Genomic DNA, 20,229 nt, shown 5'->3' on the forward strand with positions numbered 1-20,229 from the left:
CGGAGTGGGTGGATCCCACGGCACACGCGACACCGGAACGAGTTGGTGCCAGCGGGGCGGTTCTGGTGGGTGGATGTGTGTGACGGTATACTACATGAAACGAAAACAAAAAAGAAACAAACGATTATTGTAATAGCCTCTTTGCAGTGTCAATGACACACGGAACAGGACAGCATAGGACAACACAGGACGACGAATAAGAGTACAGGATAGGATGTTATTCGTCCTTCAGTCCTTCTGACGTGGAGGGGTCAGTCTTGCTGTCCATCGGGAGTAGAATAAGTTTGGCAACGGGTCTTCGGATGGTACCCCGCGCCGTGAGCACATCTACCACTCGGACCTTGGCGTCGGTGCCTGGACACGTCGTCAGCACCCGTCCTAGGCGCCACTCGTTAGAGGGGAGGTTGTCTTCCTTTATGACGACCATGTCACCGATCCGAAGGTTCCGGGTAGGGGATTGCCATTTCGTCCGTTTGTGCAGCTCCTTCAGGTACTCATCTTTCCAACGGAAACAAAATTGTTGGTGAAGAGCCTTTAGTCGCTGCCATCGATTGAGGATGGAGGTGGCCGGTTGGTTAATTGGTGGTTCCAACACCGAAATAAGAGGGCCACCTATGAGGAAATGGCCAGGAGTGAGCGCTAGTAAGTCCGCAGGATCCTCGGACATAGGGGAAATCGGCCTCGAGTTCAGGCAGGCTTTGATCTTAGCGAGAAGAGTGGACAACTCTTCGAACGTATATTTCGAGGTGGAGGTCGCCTTGTAAAAGAGTGCCTTAAAACTCTTTACGCCGGCTTCCCATAAACCACCCATATGCGGGGCGCCCGGCGGCGGGGTTGAAGTGCCAGGATAGGCTCTTGTGGGCATGTTGTGCGATGATGCACTCCCTCGTCGCTTCCAAGAAGTCGTTGGAGATCACCTTGTCAGCTCCAACGAAGGTTTTTCCGTTGTCCGAGTACATTTGGTGTGGACACCCGCGCCGTGCGATGAAACGGGAGAATGCGGCCAGGAATTTCTCCGTCGTGAGATCCGATGTTGCCTCCAAGTGGATCGCCTTCGTGCTGAAGCACACGAAGACGCAGACGTACCCTTTGGTGATGAGGCAGGCTCGGCCAGTGTAATTCTTTATTTCGAATGGGCCGGCGAAGTCGACTCCAGTGTCCGTGAAAGGTCTCGAGTAGGACGCCCTTTCCTTGGGCAAGTCCCCCATCATTTGGGTCTGCAATCTCTTCTTGTAGATGACGCAAACCTTGCAGGAGTTGATGGTGGATTTAACGAGGACCTTCAACTTTGGAATCCAGCATGACAACTTGGTTACCCCCATGTAAGGATATACGATGGGTGAAACGAACCAGTAGTCGTGCAAAGGACGAGGAATACGAGAGGATGATTGGATGACTCTCATCGTAACGCAGCGAGTGGGACGCCCTCAGGCCCGTAGAATCCCCTTGCCATCGAGGAAAGGGTTCAAGTTTCGGATTGAACTTGAGGAAGGAACCTGCTGCTTGGACTGCAGACATTGGTATTCCTGTTGGAAAGTTTGTCGTTGAGTCATGACGATTAGCCGCTCTTGGATCCGTGACAGCTCATCCGCTTGGACCACGGTAGAGCTTGGAACTGCCAACTTCCGACTCCTATCGATGAATCTGAGGACATAGGCGGACGTGCGCAATGCCTTGCCAAACTCAGAGAACTTATTTAGGAAGTCAGGAGTAGGAGGTAACTTAGCGACGTTGCACTTCACCCGTTGCTCCAGCAGAGTCTCCGGAATGGGACTTGGAGATGTTGGCCATTGATCCGACGGGAGATGAAGCCACTCTGGTCCATGCCACCACAAAGGATTACGCATCAATTCTTGTGGCAGGACACCTCGGCTTGCGAGATCTGCCGGATTGTGCTCGGATCGCACATGCGACCAGTTCTTGGCGTCGCTGGCTTGGACGATCTTGGCCACGCGATTGGCCACAAAGGTTGTCCATCTGCAGGGTGGCTTGTTCAACCAGGCGAGAACAATTGTTGAATCAGGACAAAAGAAAGTCTGGAAACTTTCTGCTGGCAGATTCAGGAGGAGGGCTGCAGATAACTCAGCCAACAGGACTGCGCCGCAAAGCTCCAGACGTGGCACTGAGAGAGACTTGACAGGAGCCACCTTTGTCTTCGCAGTAAGGAGATGTGTGGAAACCTTGTTCGCCGTCTCCACACGGACATAGATCGCTGCTCCGTACGCCCTTTCTGATGCATCACAGAATCCGTGGTACTGGAGCTTCACCCGCGTCTGGAATTGGACCCATCTTGGAATCCGGATCTTTCCCAGAGCAGGATAGCTCTGGAGGTACTCCTTCCATTGGAGTGAAAGATCCGTGGGTAGGTGCTCGTCCCATTCGAGCGTTCTCAGCCAGATCTCCTGCATGAAGATCTTGGCTCGGATAACGAAAAGGGCCAGCCACCCGGCTGGGTCGAAAAGCTTAGCGATTTGCGAGAGCACTTCCCTCTTCGTGTAGGAGTCTTGATGGGCAACTTCTGGTGGCATGAAGAAGAACTCGTCATCGTGAGCTTGCCACCTGATGCCCAGAGTTTTCGCCGTACTAGAGTCTTCGAGTTCGAGGAAATCTTCTCGAAGTAGATGGTCCTTTGGAATGTCCTTCAGCACGCTCTTATGGTTCGACGTCCACTTCCTCAGCGGGAAGCCAGCACTGTCCATGCACACACTTCCGTAATGGTCCGGATGGCCTCTTCTCTTGTGTGTGTCCCCGCTAGGACGTCGTCCACGTACATGTTGTTGGAAATGACACGGCTTGCGAGAGGATACTCCAAGCGTATGTCATCAGCAAGTTGCTGAAGGACTCGTAGAGCCAGGAAAGGCGCACAGTTGACACCGAATGTCACCGTGTTCAACTCAAAGTCACGGATCACACCGTCCGACGTGCGGAACAGAATTCGTTGGAACGGTGTGTGCTTTGAGTCCATGAGGATTTGGCGATACATCTTCGTTATGTCCGCATTGAACACATATCGATAGTATCGCCATGTGAGATCCGATTGGAGAATGGGCCCTGAATGAAGGATATCATTCAGACTCTTGCCATTTGAGGATGGACAAGATGCGTTGAAAACGACCCGCACCTTCGTTGTGGTGCTATCTGGTTTGAACACGGCGTGGTGAGGCAGGTAGAAATTAAGAGTCGTGCCAATCGCCTGAGGCGATATGGGTGTCATATGACCCAAGTCCACGTACTCCTGGAGAACGGCATTGTACTGTTCCTTTAGAGAATCGTTTCTTGACAACCGATTCTCGTTCTTGAGGAATTGAGCCAGCGCTATAGATCTGGAATGACCCAGTTCAATGCCATCGGGCTTCCGGAATGGAAGAGAGTCACCCGATATCTGCCACATTTGCTACGAGAAGTAGTCTTAACGAAGTTTTTTCTTCGCAAACGAAGTCTGACTCCTTTATCAGCTTCGCTGGAATATCCTCCACCCTCCAAAATTTGGAAAGTAGGCTGTCGAGCTGTTCGTCTGCTTGGAGGGCGACTCTTGTCGAAAACGCAGAAACAGTTGTCGACATACTCTGGGAGACGGGGCTGGTAAGAATCCAGCCAAACACGGTTTCCTGCCCAAGGAGTGAGCCACAAATGTTTGGCCGGGAGCCGCTCAAGATGACCGACGGAAGGACGACGATCTGAGCGCTCTTGTAGAAGTGTGGATCTGCCAGTTCTATCGCTGGTAGATCCTTTAGGAAAGTTCGCGGCATATCGAAGGAGGGCAGTTTGCCTGCCAACTGTGGGATTACGAATGCCGAAGTCTCGATATGGAGCCTCGGCTTCGTCGGAGAACCTATGCTGAAGTGACATAACTTCTGCGATTGGGCCGCAACTGCGTGATTTAGCCCGGATACCTGGGCTCGCACGGACTGGAAAGGCAACTTAATGCGTTGGAACAAACGCTCAGAAATGAAGGTCGCTTCGGACCCGGAATCAATTAGCGCACGTGCGGTATATATATGTAGTGCCCAAGTGGCAAACATTGATGACCGCCGTGCCGAGAAGGACATTCTGAGCATTATTGGCAAAGAAATTCTGCACATTTGTTGCCGTTGGATTTGGAGTGGACTGTATATTGGACGATGAAGAGGCACCATTGTGGGCACTGTCACCCCGATGGAGAAGAGTGTTGTGCCGCCCTTTGCATGTAAAGCAATTGTGCGCACTCGTACACTCTCGGAGTTGGTGACCTCTTGCGAAACAGTTTAAACAGAGACTTTTCTGTTTGATGTATGTCATTCTCTCGTTGACCGACATTTGCAAAAAACGCGGACACACCCGGACAGGGTGATTCTCCTTTGAGCACAAATCACACGATTTGCCTTTCGGAGTGACTCGGGCCTCAAAGGAGTTGACTCGCTTCGAATTCTGCGGACGGGATGGTCCTGCAGTCGCGATCTATGAGTTGGCAGTCTGTTTCACGTCCTCAATCGCTTCGAGCGTACGGTAGCGCTCATTGAGGAACGTGCTCATATCCTGCCATGCGGGAATTTTCGCTTTGTCCACCAACGATTGCTCCCACAACGAGAGTGTGAGCTTGGGGAGTTTGGACGAGCAGAGGAAAACGAGGATGCAATCTGCGAACGGGCTACAGACGGAAATGTCTGAATGTTCTAGAGCGGTCAAACAACGCTGAATCGTGCTCTGCAGCTCCTTGATAGCTGCTCCCGACTCTTGGGTAACCGTGGACAGGTTAAACAGGATCTTCAACTGGCTTGTTATTAACAAGCGCTTGTTCTCAAAACGTTCGCAGAGAGCACCCCAAGCCGACGCGAAACCATCGTTCGTCAGCGGAAATTTGGCTACTATTTCATTGGCCTCATCTGCGGTCTTCGAATTCAGATGGAAAAGTTTCTCGACCGGAGTCAACCTTGGATTGTTGACATAGATGGCCGTGAAAAGGTCACGGAAAGTCGGCCACCGCAAGTAATCCCCACGGAACACTTCGGTGTCGACTGGAGGGAGCCGGCAGCCACTGGAGTATACAGGAGGAACGGATGCTTCACTCCTGCTGGACCCGGAAACCTGGGTAATTTGCCTCTTAACACGGGCGAGACACCGCTCGTACACTGCATAGCAGTGATCGTATTTTGCCTCCATCGCCTGTGTGCCTTCACTGTCGCCGTCTTGATGCAGTGCATCAGCGCATGTGGCATGTGCGGCTTCGACATTGTCCCAGAGGACTTGCAGCCGGTCACGACGGATTTCGTACGTGTGTACATTGTCATCTTCGGCTGCAGGCCCTCTGACCCGACTCTCGAAGTGCACCAGTCTGTCAGAGACGGCGACGAAGTTGCTGAGAGCCATTGCACGGGTTTTGCTAAATTTAGCTTGGACGGAACGGGTAGTTGCCTGACTACGTAGAGCAGTCGAAGATGTACGCAACAGCGGAGTCTTTGCAGAAGCAGACGGCGACGGACGATCGACCTTTACTCGGAGTTGAGCGGCAGTGTGTGGCGGATTTGGACCCCGAAGGAGCGGGCGAAGCGGACGACAGGCGACGAGATGTGGTCGGAAGCTTTAACGAGTGTTTTGAGTCCTTTTCGCTCTTTTGGCTCTTGGACATACTATGCTTCGGCAGTCACTTTAGAGTCTTTTCTCAACAAAAGACTCACGGTAAAGCGGACAGCCGAAAGCAAGCACAAATGGAAAAGAACTTCGGCTGTCACAGGATAGTGAGCAAAGCCGACACAAGAAAACAGACGAGGAACAAAATCGCTGTTGGAAAAAAACAAAAATGTTTAAGTAAAACACAAACAGCAGCGTGAATCTTTATTTCTCGGTGTGATTGCTGCTGTTTATATACGTATACGGAAATGGATAATATATGTGTATATATGTGTGTATATATGTGTATATATATATGTGTAATAATGGATAATATATATATATATTATATGCAGCAATGGATTTGTAAATACTGTATAGTTTCAATATTTGCGGAACATTTACGGAGTGTATATGTGTGTAAGTGTCGTGTATGGAAAAAATACGTGTGTGTATGTGTGTTGTGTGTGGATGTATATATATCGTATGTATATGTGTATATATATATATATATATATATATATATATATATATATATATATATATATATATATATATATATATATATATATATGGAGTGTAGTGGATCTACGCGCGTTTGCTATGAGAGGAGCAACTCTCTTGTTATTTGAATATAACCAATAGAAGAGAGCTTGCCTACACAGGAGTGTGTTAAAAGAAAACAGACAAACGCGATACGACAGATAAAGAATTAGCAAAGTGCACACAACCGCGGCCAAAAACGGAAAATATTAGCGAACTCTTTTAAACTGTATAGATACTTACACATACATATACATATAAGGATATATATATATATAAACTGTGCCAAGTATACACAAAGTAGAAAAGATGGCTGAGAAAATGCCGGTCGAACGGTTATGTACTTATATATATGCTGTGTCACATATAAATAATTTACAAGGAAAAAAATATGGCGCGAACACGACACTTGCACAAATGTATGGGGAAAAAAAAGTGTATTACTTATCTTGTCAACCAATTGCTTGCTGGGGTCGAGCGATATCCTATTCGGCTCGAAGGACCAAAATGTGTAGGGGGGCGTCGTTGGAATAAATAATAACACTTTCACTTTTTCTAATTATTAGAAACTTGAACTTTGTGGTATTTTATTTTCACTTGAAAAAAAGTACATGTGGTTTGTGCGTAGAAATTTGAACATATGATAGAAGGCGGAATAGCAGAAAAGCACTAAAGGGGCAGGGTGACCATCTTCAGAGGAAAACCAAGAACAGTGTGTCTGTGCGTATGCCACGGTCGCGACCACACTGTCAGCTGGCCTGAGTGGTCACACCTGCAGTCATCTGGCATCAACACTGTGGATAAAGAGTAACAAGAAAGCTTTTGCGCATGCGTAAAAGCTGGCTGCTATGATCGGCTAGTGCAATTCCACACAAACATACATATGTACATACAAAGGTATGTAGGTATGAGTGTATCTACTTTGCAGGCAATACAGAAACATTAAATTTAATAATTAAATACAATTTTTGAATGATATTTCGCCTATATATGGTGCCTCATATGCATTCTTAAATGTTTGCCATTGTGATCTTGTACAATTAACCAGTGGTACTTGTACTATGCGGGCCCAAGAAAAGTTGTTGTTTTCAATTTTCTCGCCACATCATAATACACTTACAACACTTATAAACATTCACTTAAAAATGCACATTTGAACTAAACAAACATAGGCTGACATTCAGCTAATCGCCTTCAGACTCGATGTCACAATAAGGAACGACGCAATCCGTAGCTAGAGATTGCGGCGAGGCTACCAGCCGTAAGTTGTTCTTCGACAGCAGACGAAGCCAACCTGCTTGGAAGCAGTTCTCCGTTTCGCAGTGCGAGTCTGCAACTATCTCTGGCTACCGTCGTTTATGTAGACCATCTGTTTGTGGTGTACCGACAGCTGATGTGGCCAGCACAGTTGCGCCGTGAAGCTTTTGTTGTTGGCCGTTAATCACTCATTACAGTGGTGAATTTTTAGGCGAAATCAAGTTCAAAATTTTGGGTTTATATAAGTTATTTCGGCGTTTTGATAGATTATGACTGCATTTTATTTAGATTAATACTTGTAACGAACACGTTTAGGGTGCCATCTTATTATGAGACGACCCGTTAAGTGGGCAGCAAACTGGAAGCATACTCTGCCTACAGTGGGTCTTTTGGGTCTAGTAAGCTACCGTGCCACACAGATAAAAGAAGGTAGACAGACTTAAGACGGGAACACACATTATAGGCTATCAACCGATAGACCGGTTAAGAAGTATATGCATTAAATATATAAATATGAAGAACCAAGATGGTTATGTTCTTCTTCTATACCCTCCCAACCTGTAAAAGCTTCTGGCTCTATGCCTTTACCCAAATTAAGCAACAAAAAGTAATATCAGGTTCCCATTACTTTATAATTTATTTCGACTTCATGATTATTTATCGATGTTAAGACCAAAAGACTTCAAAAATACTTTAATACTAATAAGAATAATAATAACCATAATAATAGCTGTCATATACGATTTACAAATGATTTCGGTGCGGCTATGCCGTACTTACAGATACTCTTTATACGCTGTTTTTATACCCGCTACCCATAGGGTAGAAGGGTATTATAACTTTGTGCCGGCAGAAAATGTATGTAACAGGTAGAAGGAGGCATCTCCGACCCCATAAAGTATATATATTCTTGATCAGCGTCAACAGCCGAGACGATATAGCCATGTCCGTCTGTCCGTATGAACACCTAGATCTCAGAGACTATAAGAGATAGAGCTGTAATTTTTTTTCAACAGCATTTGTTGTTTGCACGCAGATCAAGTTTGTTTCAAATTTTTACCACGCCACTTCCGCCCCCGCAAATCAAAAAAATCGAATAACAAGTGTAATTTTAAAGCTAGAGCTACGATATACAACAATTACTGTAGTATTTATGATTCTTCAAAATTTGGTTGCGATCAGATAAAAATTGTGGAAGTTATTAAAGAAATACTTTTGTATGGGCAAAAACGCCTACTTACTAGGGGTCTGAGTTGCTTTGGCCGACAATCTGGAACATTGTGCCGTTTATGGTATATTTTGAATGGTGTACTGTATCGATATACCAAACATACCATTTAGTATTTTTAGTGTTTTTTTTTTAGTATTTTCGGTATCTTTTGAAAATGATACCGCAATATTTTGCCTTTATTAAAAATGGGTAGCGGGTATCTCACAGTCGAGCACACTCGACTGTAACTTTCTTACTTGTTTCTTACTGCATCGATATCGACAGGCCTGTGATGATTGATGAGCTGGGTGGAACTTCAAAAAGGGATTAGAATATATAACAACTTTGATATAATATTATATACATACCATACCCATATGAGGACTTACTATTCGATTATATCTAACTTAAAATATAATACTAACTATAAAACTCAAATTTAAATTTAAATATGAATTACATTTCAATACGATTTTTAATTGAATTTACGTTATATTGTCGAACAATTTATGAGGCAATGTGTTGGCGCATTTGAGTAATATTAGTTAAGAGCATGAAGTACCAAATGAAGTTGTTAGAATTAGGGCGAAGCGAGAGCGCAATAAAGCTTTCGTTTGTTGTTCTCTGAACGAATTCGCCTCGCTTCGCCGCTCTAGTTAAGTTAGGCTTAATGTAACTTAGCATAAAATTATAAAGACAGTTGAAATCAAGAACTCATCAGCGCGTCATCACTCTCTACCTTTTCGCTTCATTTCGTTGTACCAACAACAATTAGGTCTATTCTTTGTGTTCGCGAATAAAGCGGAATTTATAATCATAAAAACTCTTGATTTTTCATGGCGCCCCCGGGGTGGACTCTAATTGTTGTTGAACGCGAGTGATTGATTGAAAAATAGAAAACAAAAACAAAACAAATTCGCGCCGGTCGGTTATAAAATATAATAAAAATATAAACAAACTATTAACTGTGCCAGTGCTGTGATTCTACTTGTGTTGGTGTCATCGCTGGACTCTTTGCATCATCGCTGGAGGATACCCTGCAACTGCAGAAATCACACAGAGGAAAGTGGCTGGGATCATTAAAGATCGCCAATTCCAGGTACTGTGCGAAAAATTGAAACTGAATTGGTTGCCAAGTTGCAAAATTCCAGTGACGATTTCAATTCTTGGCACATACGTAATAGTAGAGCATTTGCTTTTAAATTTTATATTTTTAAATTAAAAAGTGAACCGCTTAGGCAGAACTTTGTTTTTGTTTTCTACGTGAAAGTGACTAGGGAAAATTTTTATTTCCATTGCATCGAACTTCTTCTCTTAGTTCGTTGCAATTTTCGCTTTCGTCGCCCCCTTGTCACCAGATTCGTAGCCGCTGTAAGTTGTGTGCTGTTGCTAAGCGCACATACATACGTACATATATACATACATATATACCAGCAAGCCAACACTGCACCGGTGCATTTCGGCTCCGTGTTGTTGTTGCTTGCATTTTCGTTTTCGTTTCGCGCGCTTAGAAACAGCGCACATACACACATACATACGTTAGCAAGCCAGCATCTGCACAGTGCATTGCGCTCTGCAGTCTGTGTTGTTGCTTGCACTTTTCGTTGTCGCGCGCTTTGCAGCGCTCAGAACTCGCTCCCCTACATTCGGTGGTTGAGCATATCAGTGCGATATCTCGTTTGCTCCCTCGAATTGTGTACTCCCCTATTATTGTCCGAGATAGCTTAGTGGTTGCTAGGACAATTCAAAAATAATAATAATATATATATAAAAAAAAAAATAATTAAAAAAAAAAAAAAATAATAAATTTTTTTTTAAATTTTCTTTTTTGTTGTTGTTGTTGGAAGCAACAAGATTTATTTTGTATTTTATTTTTATATTTTATTTTTTTTCGTCTCTTTTAATAACCTAAATAAAAAATGAATTCGAAAGAAACTCTTGAAGGCTCTAAAAAAAAACTTACTATTTGCGTGAAGAGCATTAGCAGAATTAATGATCAAATTCTCGATGACAATTCTCGAGATTTGACAGAGCTAGAGTGCAGGCTTTAGATGGTGTCGTCGCATATTGAAAATGCTCTCAAATATCAAAGCAGAATTGAGACATTTGACGAATATGACGAATACCGGTGCGAGTTAGAAGAGATTTGCATTACTGCAAAGGCAAGGCTGAAGGCGATGGTGAAATCGTTGACCGATACTTCATCCGGCAATATATCGATTCAGCCGATTGCCGCTCCTCGTACCCGTCTGCCTAAACTCTCATTGCCAAAGTTCAGCGGAAAGTATTCCGAATTTAAAAATTTCATAAGTTTGTTTGAGACTCTTGTTGACAATGACCATTCAATTCCGCGCATTGAGAAATTCAATCATGTCATTTCTTGTCTCTCTGGTGAGGCTCTTGGAACGGTGTGAGCGTTTCAAGTCACCGAAGACAACTATGAGAAAGCAATGGCGAGTTTGAAAATAGAATATGACAATGATTGTCTGATATTTAATGAAAATATCACTGCTCTTTTCAATTTTCCAAAGATTTCGCAGCCCTCCGCTTCAGCGTTGCGAAACTTGATTGACACTGTCTCTGCGATATACGGATCTTTGTTGTCGATAGGTGATGATAAGAAGATTGCAAATGCAATCCTTATTCACCTGGTCATGCACAAAGTTGATGCAATGACAAAGAAGAAGTGGGATGAGCAGCTAGATTACACGAAAATTCCATTATGGAGTGAGTGTGAAACTGTGCTTAATCGTCGATATCAGCACTTGTCAGCTGAGAATTCGACAAAGTCCGAAATTCAAGCCGTTTCCGCTAAACAGCTTAATAAAAGCTCGTTTTCGTGTACGACGCTCAAAAATAAGATTGATCAAAAGACCCAAATATGCGTATATTGCAATTCCGAAGATCATTCCATCGTGAGTTGCTCGATGTTTGCTGCCTTGGCAGTTAAACAGAGATTCGACTACGCAAAAACAACTGCATTATGCATAAATTGTCTTCGGAAGGGTCACACTCTCGCCAAATGTAAGGCAAAAAAGTGTCGTGTGTGCAGCCGTTCACATCATACGCTGCTGCACATATATTCTGCGACTACAAATAGTAGAGCGTTACCACCCCCGAGTCTCTCCGCTGTTGAGCCTGATCGTCCATCCACTTCGCATGCGATGCATGCGACCGTGTCGGATAAAGTGATCCTGGCCACAGCAGTCATCAAAATAACGACGAATTCAGGCGATTTCGTCTTAGCACGAGCTTTGCTGGACTCTGGGTCACAAATTAATTTTGTGACTGAGGAACTAGCTCAGCGGCTGCATTTGCGTAGAGAAGACTCGTGCATCAGCTTGCTTGGCATTGGTGAATCCAATTCTCAAGTTAAGAAAAAGATACACACTGTGGTGAAGTCGCGAGTTGGCTGCAATGAATACGCGATCGATTTATGGATCCTCAAATCGATCTCAGGTTATCAGCCAGATCACACTGTAAATGTCAGTGGCTGGAAGATACCTGACAATATTCAGCTAGCGGATCCCTATTTCTTCAAACCGCAGAAAATTGATCTTCTTATCGGCGCTGAAACATTCTTTGACCTATTGTCCGTTGGCCAAATCAAGCAAGGTCCAGAGTGTCCAATCCTCCAAAAGACAAACCTTGGGTGGATTGTTTCGGGGCGGTACACTCCTGGTGAAAAATCTCACCAGAAGATGACTGTCACTCTGAGCTATCAGGAAGAAAGCTTGAGCTCGATTGACAAGACCTTGCTGAAGTTTTGGACTGTCGAAGATGTGCGCTCTCCCTCCAAAGTCCTTTCCGCTGAACAACAAAGTTGTGAAGATCATTTCACAAATAATGTGAGAAGATTGCCGTCTGGTCGTTTCGAAGTAAGACTGCCGTTCAAATCAGATTCGCACCAGCTTGGGTGCTCATTTGAAGTTGCTAAACGGCGGTTTATGTCGCTTGAAAAACGCTTAACTCGAGATCCCGAGTTAAAGCGAATGTACTTGGAATTTATGGAAGAATATGTAGAGATGGGCCACATGTCCGAAGTGAGTCACATCCTTCCAAGTACACCACACTATGTTATTCCGCACCAATGTGTATTACGGCCCCAAAGCACTTCGACAAAGCTGAGGGTCGTATTTGATGCTTCGTGTCGCACTTCGACACATAAGGCGTTGAATGACATTCTGATGGTCGGGCCGACCATTCAAGAAGAGCTGTTTTCGACTCTGCTTCGTTTTCGATTGCATAAATATGCATTAACGGCCGACATCAAAAAGATGTACCGCCAAGTTATGGTGCACGAGGCAGATCGAAACTATCAGCTCATAGTGTGGAGAAAATATCCATCAGACTTGTTGAGATTATTCAGATTAAATACTGTAACATATGGCACTGCGCCAGCGCCATTCTTGGCCATACGGTGTTTGATCCAGCTGAGCGAGATTGCGAAATCCTCGCACCCCATGGCAGCTGAGGTTATCAGGCAAGACTTCTACGTTGACGATATGTTGACTGGTGCCGCATGCGTCGAGGACCTGAAGACAATTAAGTCTGAAGTGTCGCAGATACTGCTAGAAGCAGGTTTTGAACTTGCGAAGTGGTTCTCGAATGCTCCTGGGTTCTCCGCATCAGACAGTACACCAAAGCCGATAACGATCTCCGAGACTGACGTGTTCCAATTCCGGATCGACGATTCATTCATGGGTCTTAAAGCGACAAAACGGAACATTCTCTCGGTGACATCGCGGTTATTCGATCCGCTTGGCCTATTGAGTCCCTTAATTATAAAAGCAAAGATACTGCTTCAAGAGCTCTGGCTTCAAAAGTTGGAGTGGGACGAATCCATACCATTGAGTTTGGATATATCGTGGTAGCAATTGAAGTCAAATTTGACACAATTGCAAAACATAAAAGTGCCACGATATTTGTTCACAGAGCCTACGTCACCGATAGAGATACATGGCTTCGCCGACGCCTCAATAAGAGCGTATGGGGCGTGTATTTACGTTCGTACGCATACTGCAGAAGGTTGTAAAGTATCATTACTAACCTCAAAATCAAAAGTAGCTCCCCTCAAGACTAAGACTCTTCCTAGACTTGAGTTTTGTGCAACTCACCTTCTTGCAGAACTCTGCCACCGCATACGAAGGCTGATCCGATCACCAATTGAACGAACGGTTCTTTGGTCAGATTCGGAAGTCACTATTCATTGGATCCGGTCACATCCCTCCACTCTCTCGCGACATTCGTGTCGAATCGAGTGGCCGAGATTCAAGAGTGGTCAGAGAGCGTGGAATGGCGTCATGTTCCAACTAAGCAGAACCCCGCAGACATTGTATCGAGAGGCTGCGATGTGACTGAACTGTGCGCGTCAATGAGGTTTAGTGGTCCGTCATTCTTGATGGATCGAAAGTTTTTCGTCGCACACAAGTCTGTTGAGAGTGTTCGCTTATGTGTTCCGCTTCATTCGAAGATGCAAAGACAAAACAGTTCAATTTGAACTGGTTCCAACGGCATCAGAACTGAAAGAAGCATTCAGTAAAATAGTAGAAGTAATGCAGGATTTCGAATTCAGAGACGATATAGAAAGGTTTCGTAAGAGTACACGTGTGAGCTCGAGTCTACAACGACTCAATCCTTTCATACATGATTATGAAGGATCTTGGTGTTCGTTCTCGTTGTTGCGAGTCGGGGGACGACTGGTAAATGCTCTTATTTCGTATGATGCTAAGTTTACACTCCTCTTGTCGAAGCGCTCACAATTTGCTCGCATCTATAAAGAGGTACCTTCACTTGACCAACTGTCACGCTGGCCCAAGAGCGCTCGCGAGCATTCTCAGAGAACGACTTTGGTTAGTCAATGCTCAAGAGCTTTGTCGTCAGACAGTACGATCATGCAACCGTTGCTTTAAATGCAAACTTCGGCTGCTTACGCAAATAATGGGAAATTTGCCTGCTGATCGACTCCGAGCGCTCCGCCCATTTTCAAAATGTGGCGTAGATTTTTTGTGGCCCAGTTGAGCCTACCTATAGGAAAGCCGCCGTACAAGTCGTACATAGCTTTGTTCGTCTGTTTTGCGTCAAAAGCGGTTCACTTAGAAATTGTATCCGATCTGTCAACTAATGCATTTCTAATGGCTTGGTCGAAGAGGATGCCCGAGCCGAGTCCATTGCGACAATGCGACGAACTTCGTCGGAGCAAGTCGCCATCTGGAGGAGCTAAGGAGGCGAGTCGAGGCCGAGGAGAACGCAGTTCGCGACTTCGCATCAAGAAGCGGATACGAATTTGCGTTCATACCGCCGAGGGCTCCTCACTTCGGAGGACTATGGGAGGCAGGTGTGAAGTCTGCAAAGCACCTACTCCTACGGACGGTGGGCAACGCCCTGCTCACGGCCGAGGAGCTGCAGACAGTGGTCGTGGCGGTCGAGGCGGTGCTCAACTCCCGCCCGCTAGGAGCCGTAAGCAACGGCCCCAACGACGGCGAGGCGCTAACCCCAGGGCATCTACTGGTGGGCGGTCCACTGGTGGCACCGGCAGCATCGCGGACCCCGGACCAGGAGGGTCTGAGTTGCTTAAGGCGATGGCGAGCTGTCTCGTCGCTCAAGCGAGCGTTCTGGCAGCGATGGTTCCGGGAGTATGTACTGGGCCTGCAGGCACGGGCCAAGTGGGACCGGTTGCAGCCAAATCTGCGAATCGGAGAGCTCGTCGTCGTCGCAGAGGACAAACAGCCGCCGATGCAGTGGTTGGTGGGTCGAGTCGAGGCGGTGTACCCAGAAGCGGACGGGGCGGTGCGCGTCGCAGACGTGCAAACTAGCGCAGGAGGGCTATACAAACGGCCAATTCACAAATTGGCGCCTCTGCCAATCGTATGAAGGCACAGCCGTTCATCGGGGCCGGTGTTGGCGCATTTGAGTAATATTAGTTAAGAGCATGAAGTACCAAATGAAGTTGTTAGAATTAGGGCGAAGCGAGAGCGCAATAAAGCATTCGTTTGTTGCTCTCTGAGCGAATTCGCCTCGCTTCGCCGCTCTAGTTAAGTTAGGCTTAATGTAACTTAGCATAAAATTATAAAGACAGTTGAAATCAAGAACTCATCAGCTCGTCATCACTCTCTACCTTTTCGCTTCATTTCGTTGTACCAACAACAATTAGGTCTATTCTTTGTGTTCGCGAATAAAGCGGAATTATATACGAGAAAAGAAACAACAGCAACAAAGGCGGCAGCGAGTGCAATAGCACTATCGGCGGCGTCAGAAGCAGCAACGAAAATCGGCAGTGGCCTCCAGTGATAATCGCACTGACAATACAACATCCAATAAGAGATGCGACGACGAGTGGCGGCAAAGATCTCAATGCCGACGAGTGGTGCAGGCTCGGCAACACATAGCAGCGAGTCGTAGCAACGAGTCTGCGTCAGAAACGCGCAGCCTCAGCAGCGCATGGCGCACTTCCACAGTGATAACGAGAAGTGGCAACGATCAGCTCTACTATGCCCATCCGTTCTCACTCAAAAGGTTTATCCGAAGCTTGCGTTCCTTCTGGAACCGCTTTAGCAACGCATGGCGTCGCTTCTACAGCCTCCTTCTGTCTTGGGCGTCACTAAACTGGTGACTCAAGTGCAAACTCTAGGCGTTTATTGGCAACTCCCTTTGCAAAGTTGTTGCCACGCCTTTTTGGCGCGGGACCTCTGCAGTTGCAGATCAGTTGGTGTGTGCTGTACAGTGGTCGTCGTCACGTGATTACAAACACAATATCCTACACCAGGAAAAAGGTAAGAAAAGGTATGAAAATTATGAAGTTTGGTTTTCTCGCAACGTACCTTGTTAAACCAACGAGAAGGCCAAATAATTTCAGAACAGTGCACTTTGAATAGTACGCACTCCCGAACAACACCAATAATAATTATATTTAATATTGTGACGGATGTCGTCAGATTTATTTTAATTGTTTTGCTGCGGCACACTTTATCTCTGTAGCTTTTGAATTAAAAAGAGATGGTCTAGCCTAGATTAAGCGTGGATATCGATATTGTTTGATTAATCTAAGTTCGATATCGATATTATTTAATACGATACTAATGTGAATGGCAAAAGTGATCCTGCCAACTCACCGCAAATATTCGATTGATAATTAATAATATTCTAACATCTGTTGGCGAGTGCATCAATCATCGAATGCAGATGTTATCGCGAGCAGCTGTTAGCTTGCACAACAGTCGCGTCGCAAATATTGATACCGCCATACAATTTAAATTCAAATTGCAAATTAATGGACAATACTCACCCCTACACCACATGTTCAATGTGAGTCTTTACGACGAAGATTGAATTTGAAAAAGGGTGAACGAGAACGTACCTATTTCTTTCCCTGTTAGATCTTCCAATAAGTACAAAGAATTGCCAATTTTCTTTTTAATGCGAGCGTTCATTCCAACAGGAGCTAACTTGGCATTAAAATTTTTTGCTGCATTGCTTAATGCAAAATTCCGTTTGACCAGTTGTTGTCCAACTTCAAAAGAACGTGGTCTACAACGCAAATTATACATCTGTTGATTTTTCTGATAAGCCATTGTGAGATGTTTTTCAATGTCTGCACGAATCTTCTGAAATTGATCAATTCTGTTTAAACCTTCCGTTCCATCGCTAAGCAAGTCAAGATTTCTAAGCAATTTAAAATCTTGACCATGTGTGGTCATATGTTGTCCGAATACTACAAAATATGGAGATATACCAATCGACTGGTGTATGGAATTTCTTAAAGCCGCATTGATACTTGGCAAATAAATGTCCCACACTCGCTGATCACTCCGTATATAAGCTCTTAAGGCTGCGTTAATAGAGCGATTAACTCTTTCGGCTGCATTTGATTGCAGAGCATACGCACCTGTTTTTATATGCTGAACTCCGTATTTGGAAAAAAAGTTAGTAAACTCATGGCTTTTAAATTGAGTGCCATTGTCGCTAACTATAACTTCCGGTACTCCAAAACATGCAAAGATATCATCTCTTAAATAATTGATAATAACTTGCGATGTAAATTTCTTTACTGGTTTTATAAAGTTAAACTTAGAAAAATGGTCAAGGATGATGAAAATTCCTACGTTGCCTTGTTTAGTGCGCGGAAAAGGACCAATAAAATCGATGTACATATAACCTCTGAAAAGGTCTGTCACTCGATACTTTATTTCCCATCGGCGGTTTTAAGTTGCACGTTGGATATTTAGTGATTCTACATATATCGCAATTTTTAATATAGTTGCGAACATCGACAACCATCTTGGGCCAAAAGAATATCCTTTTCAGTCGTTCTAAGCATTTAGCTATGCCACAGTGACTAGAAGTTGGCTGATCATGAGCAGCTCTGATCACTGATTGTCGTAATTCGCCTGGAACGAATAACTTCCTACCATCCTGATTAAATACGCAACGATGATAAATGAATTGGTCGATTACTTGAAAATCAGGTAAAGCAGCTTCTTGATAGCTATCTCTTTTGGACATATAAGCGATGGGTCTCTCGCTTCCTGTTTCATCCACTTGAGCTAATACAGCGCCTACTCCATAAGACGAAGCGTCGCATTGTACAACGAATGGCTTTGAATAATTCGGATGAAATAGAAATGGAGCAGTACACAGCTTGCGTTTGATTTCATCAAAGGCCACTTGAGCTACGTCATTCCATTCATACGATTTTCCTTTTAATAATTCAGTTCCCTAAATATGACTGTAGAATATTGAGAAATGAATCGCTGATACCATCCAGTCATACCTAAAAATCTTCTTAGTTGTTCCGCGTTTTTGGAGCTGGGAAGTCATCCACGGCTTGTATTTTGTTAGGGTTTATTTGGAGAGTACCTTCTCCTACAATATATCCAAGATAATCTACTTGGCGTAAACCAAACTGACTTTTTCCGAAATTTATCGTCAGTCCCGCTTTATGCAATTGTGTAGCAACTGTAGACAAATGCTCCAAGTGCTCATTAAAACTTGCTGACATGACTAGCAGATCATCAAGATATACAAATATATGCGATCTTAACTGATACGGTATAACTTGATCCATCAATCTGCGCATAGTCTGAGGAGCATTGGTAAGACCAAAAGGCATACGTTTAAATTGATATAGAGGTCGGTTGGGTATTGTAAAAGCAGTTTTCGGACGAGAATCCGAATCCAAACGTATTTGCCAAAATGCGTCTTTTAAGTCGATCTTCGATATGCATTGCACCGAAGGAAGTCGACTTAAGAGACCATCCAACATAGGCATGGGATAGGCATCTTTTACTGTCGCCGCGTTGAATTTGCGAGCATCTAAACATAATCGAACCTTTCCTGGTTTAACGACTAACGTGACAGGAGAAGACCACGGCGAAGTGGGAGCTTCTTCGATTACGCCTATCTTAATCATTCGATCTACTTCTTCGCACAGCAACTTCTCTTTAGCTGGCGACAAAGAGTAGAATCTTTGCTTAATGGGTTTGATATTGCCTGTATCAATATTATGCTCTATGAGTGAGGTTTAACCTAGGCCGTCACGTTCTGATGAAGGAAAATATCCGATTACGGAATTCAATTTAGCTCTCTGCGACACAGAAAGATCAAGGCCAGATGAATCAAATGACGACTCTGCTTTGATCTTATTAATAGTGAACGAAGGCGTAATAGAGATGTCAAAGGCCTTCCAGAAATCCATACCACAAATCACATCTTGTTTAATGGACGGTACGAGCAAAAATTCGAAATCCTTAATCTTAGAATTAAAAGTGATGGGAATGCTAACTGTACCAGCAACAGTTTGCTTTAAACCATCGGCAGTATGAACAAAACCTTTAATTTTCTTAAATTTGTGTTTCATAGAGATAATGTGTTCTGCAAGAGCATGTCCAATCACACTTTTATTAGCGCCACTATCGAGGAGAGCTAAATAAGATTTGTCGAAAATGCAAATCTGTGTAAACGGACGAGTATCATTTTTCTTGTGCACTATAGTGGAAATAGTAGAGCATTTTAATCTTCGACTATTTTCTCAAAATGCTTTCAGTCGTTGAGAAGAACGGCTTCTTTTGACGAACAATGCGTTGGCATTAAAAATTTCTGCTCGACGCTGGCTGGGTAGGATCTGTATTACCTCATTGTCAACGGGTAGCAGATCTCTACTAAACGTCGATATTTCAGAAACTGCAGATCCTAGCTGAGGACTCTGTTCCTTATCTTTCGGGCATCTGTCTGAAGATAAGTAGCAGAATCCATGGTACGAGGTGTCTGGCGGTTAGACTGAAAACGCTATGGGGGGCTCCCAAGAACAAAATTAGCTAAAAATGGTCTCAGAATGGACTCATTAAACAATTCAACCCGGGCTGGGATGTCAGCCCAAACGTCGGTGGAACGCGTAACTGCTACCACCGGCGGGCACGGGGGGGGAGAGATCCTCTCTGCGTGTCGCCAGCGGTCACACCTCTGAGGCGGCGGGAGCAGGCCGTATCAGTTGTAACAACACTGCCACCAAAAATTCGAGGTTGGTGCGCGCGGGTGCTGTGGTCTAAACCGACACGGACCAAAAGAGCGCTGCGCCAACTTCTACGGTGGAGGGGGAACGTCTTCCTCTTGAGTCACCCCTGCCTATCGCCAGCACC

At 44.7% G+C, this 20,229-nt stretch overlaps 1 protein-coding gene and 1 pseudogene across 1 annotated transcript; one reads left to right on the top strand and one right to left on the bottom strand.

Annotated features, from left to right (window-relative positions):
* Positions 1 to 773: 773 nt before the first annotated feature.
* LOC127566212 (uncharacterized) lies at positions 774 to 5,346 on the bottom strand (annotated as a pseudogene).
* A 6,414-nt stretch (positions 5,347 to 11,760) lies between these two features.
* Positions 11,761 to 13,470, top strand: LOC127566213 (uncharacterized). Its single transcript, XM_052008155.1, has one exon. It carries the CDS (start codon positions 11,761 to 11,763, stop codon positions 13,468 to 13,470), a length of 1,710 nt encoding a protein of 569 aa, XP_051864115.1.
* The last annotated feature ends 6,759 nt before the right edge of the window (positions 13,471 to 20,229 follow it).

Source organism: Drosophila albomicans, chromosome 2R (assembly GCF_009650485.2).
Source record: "Drosophila albomicans strain 15112-1751.03 chromosome 2R, ASM965048v2, whole genome shotgun sequence".
NCBI lineage: Eukaryota > Metazoa > Arthropoda > Insecta > Diptera > Drosophilidae > Drosophila > Drosophila albomicans.

Coding starts and splice junctions, on each gene's coding strand:
- LOC127566213 (XM_052008155.1), top strand. CDS start 11,761: ATGCATGCGACCGTGTCGGATAAAGTGATCCTGGCCACAGCAGTCATC.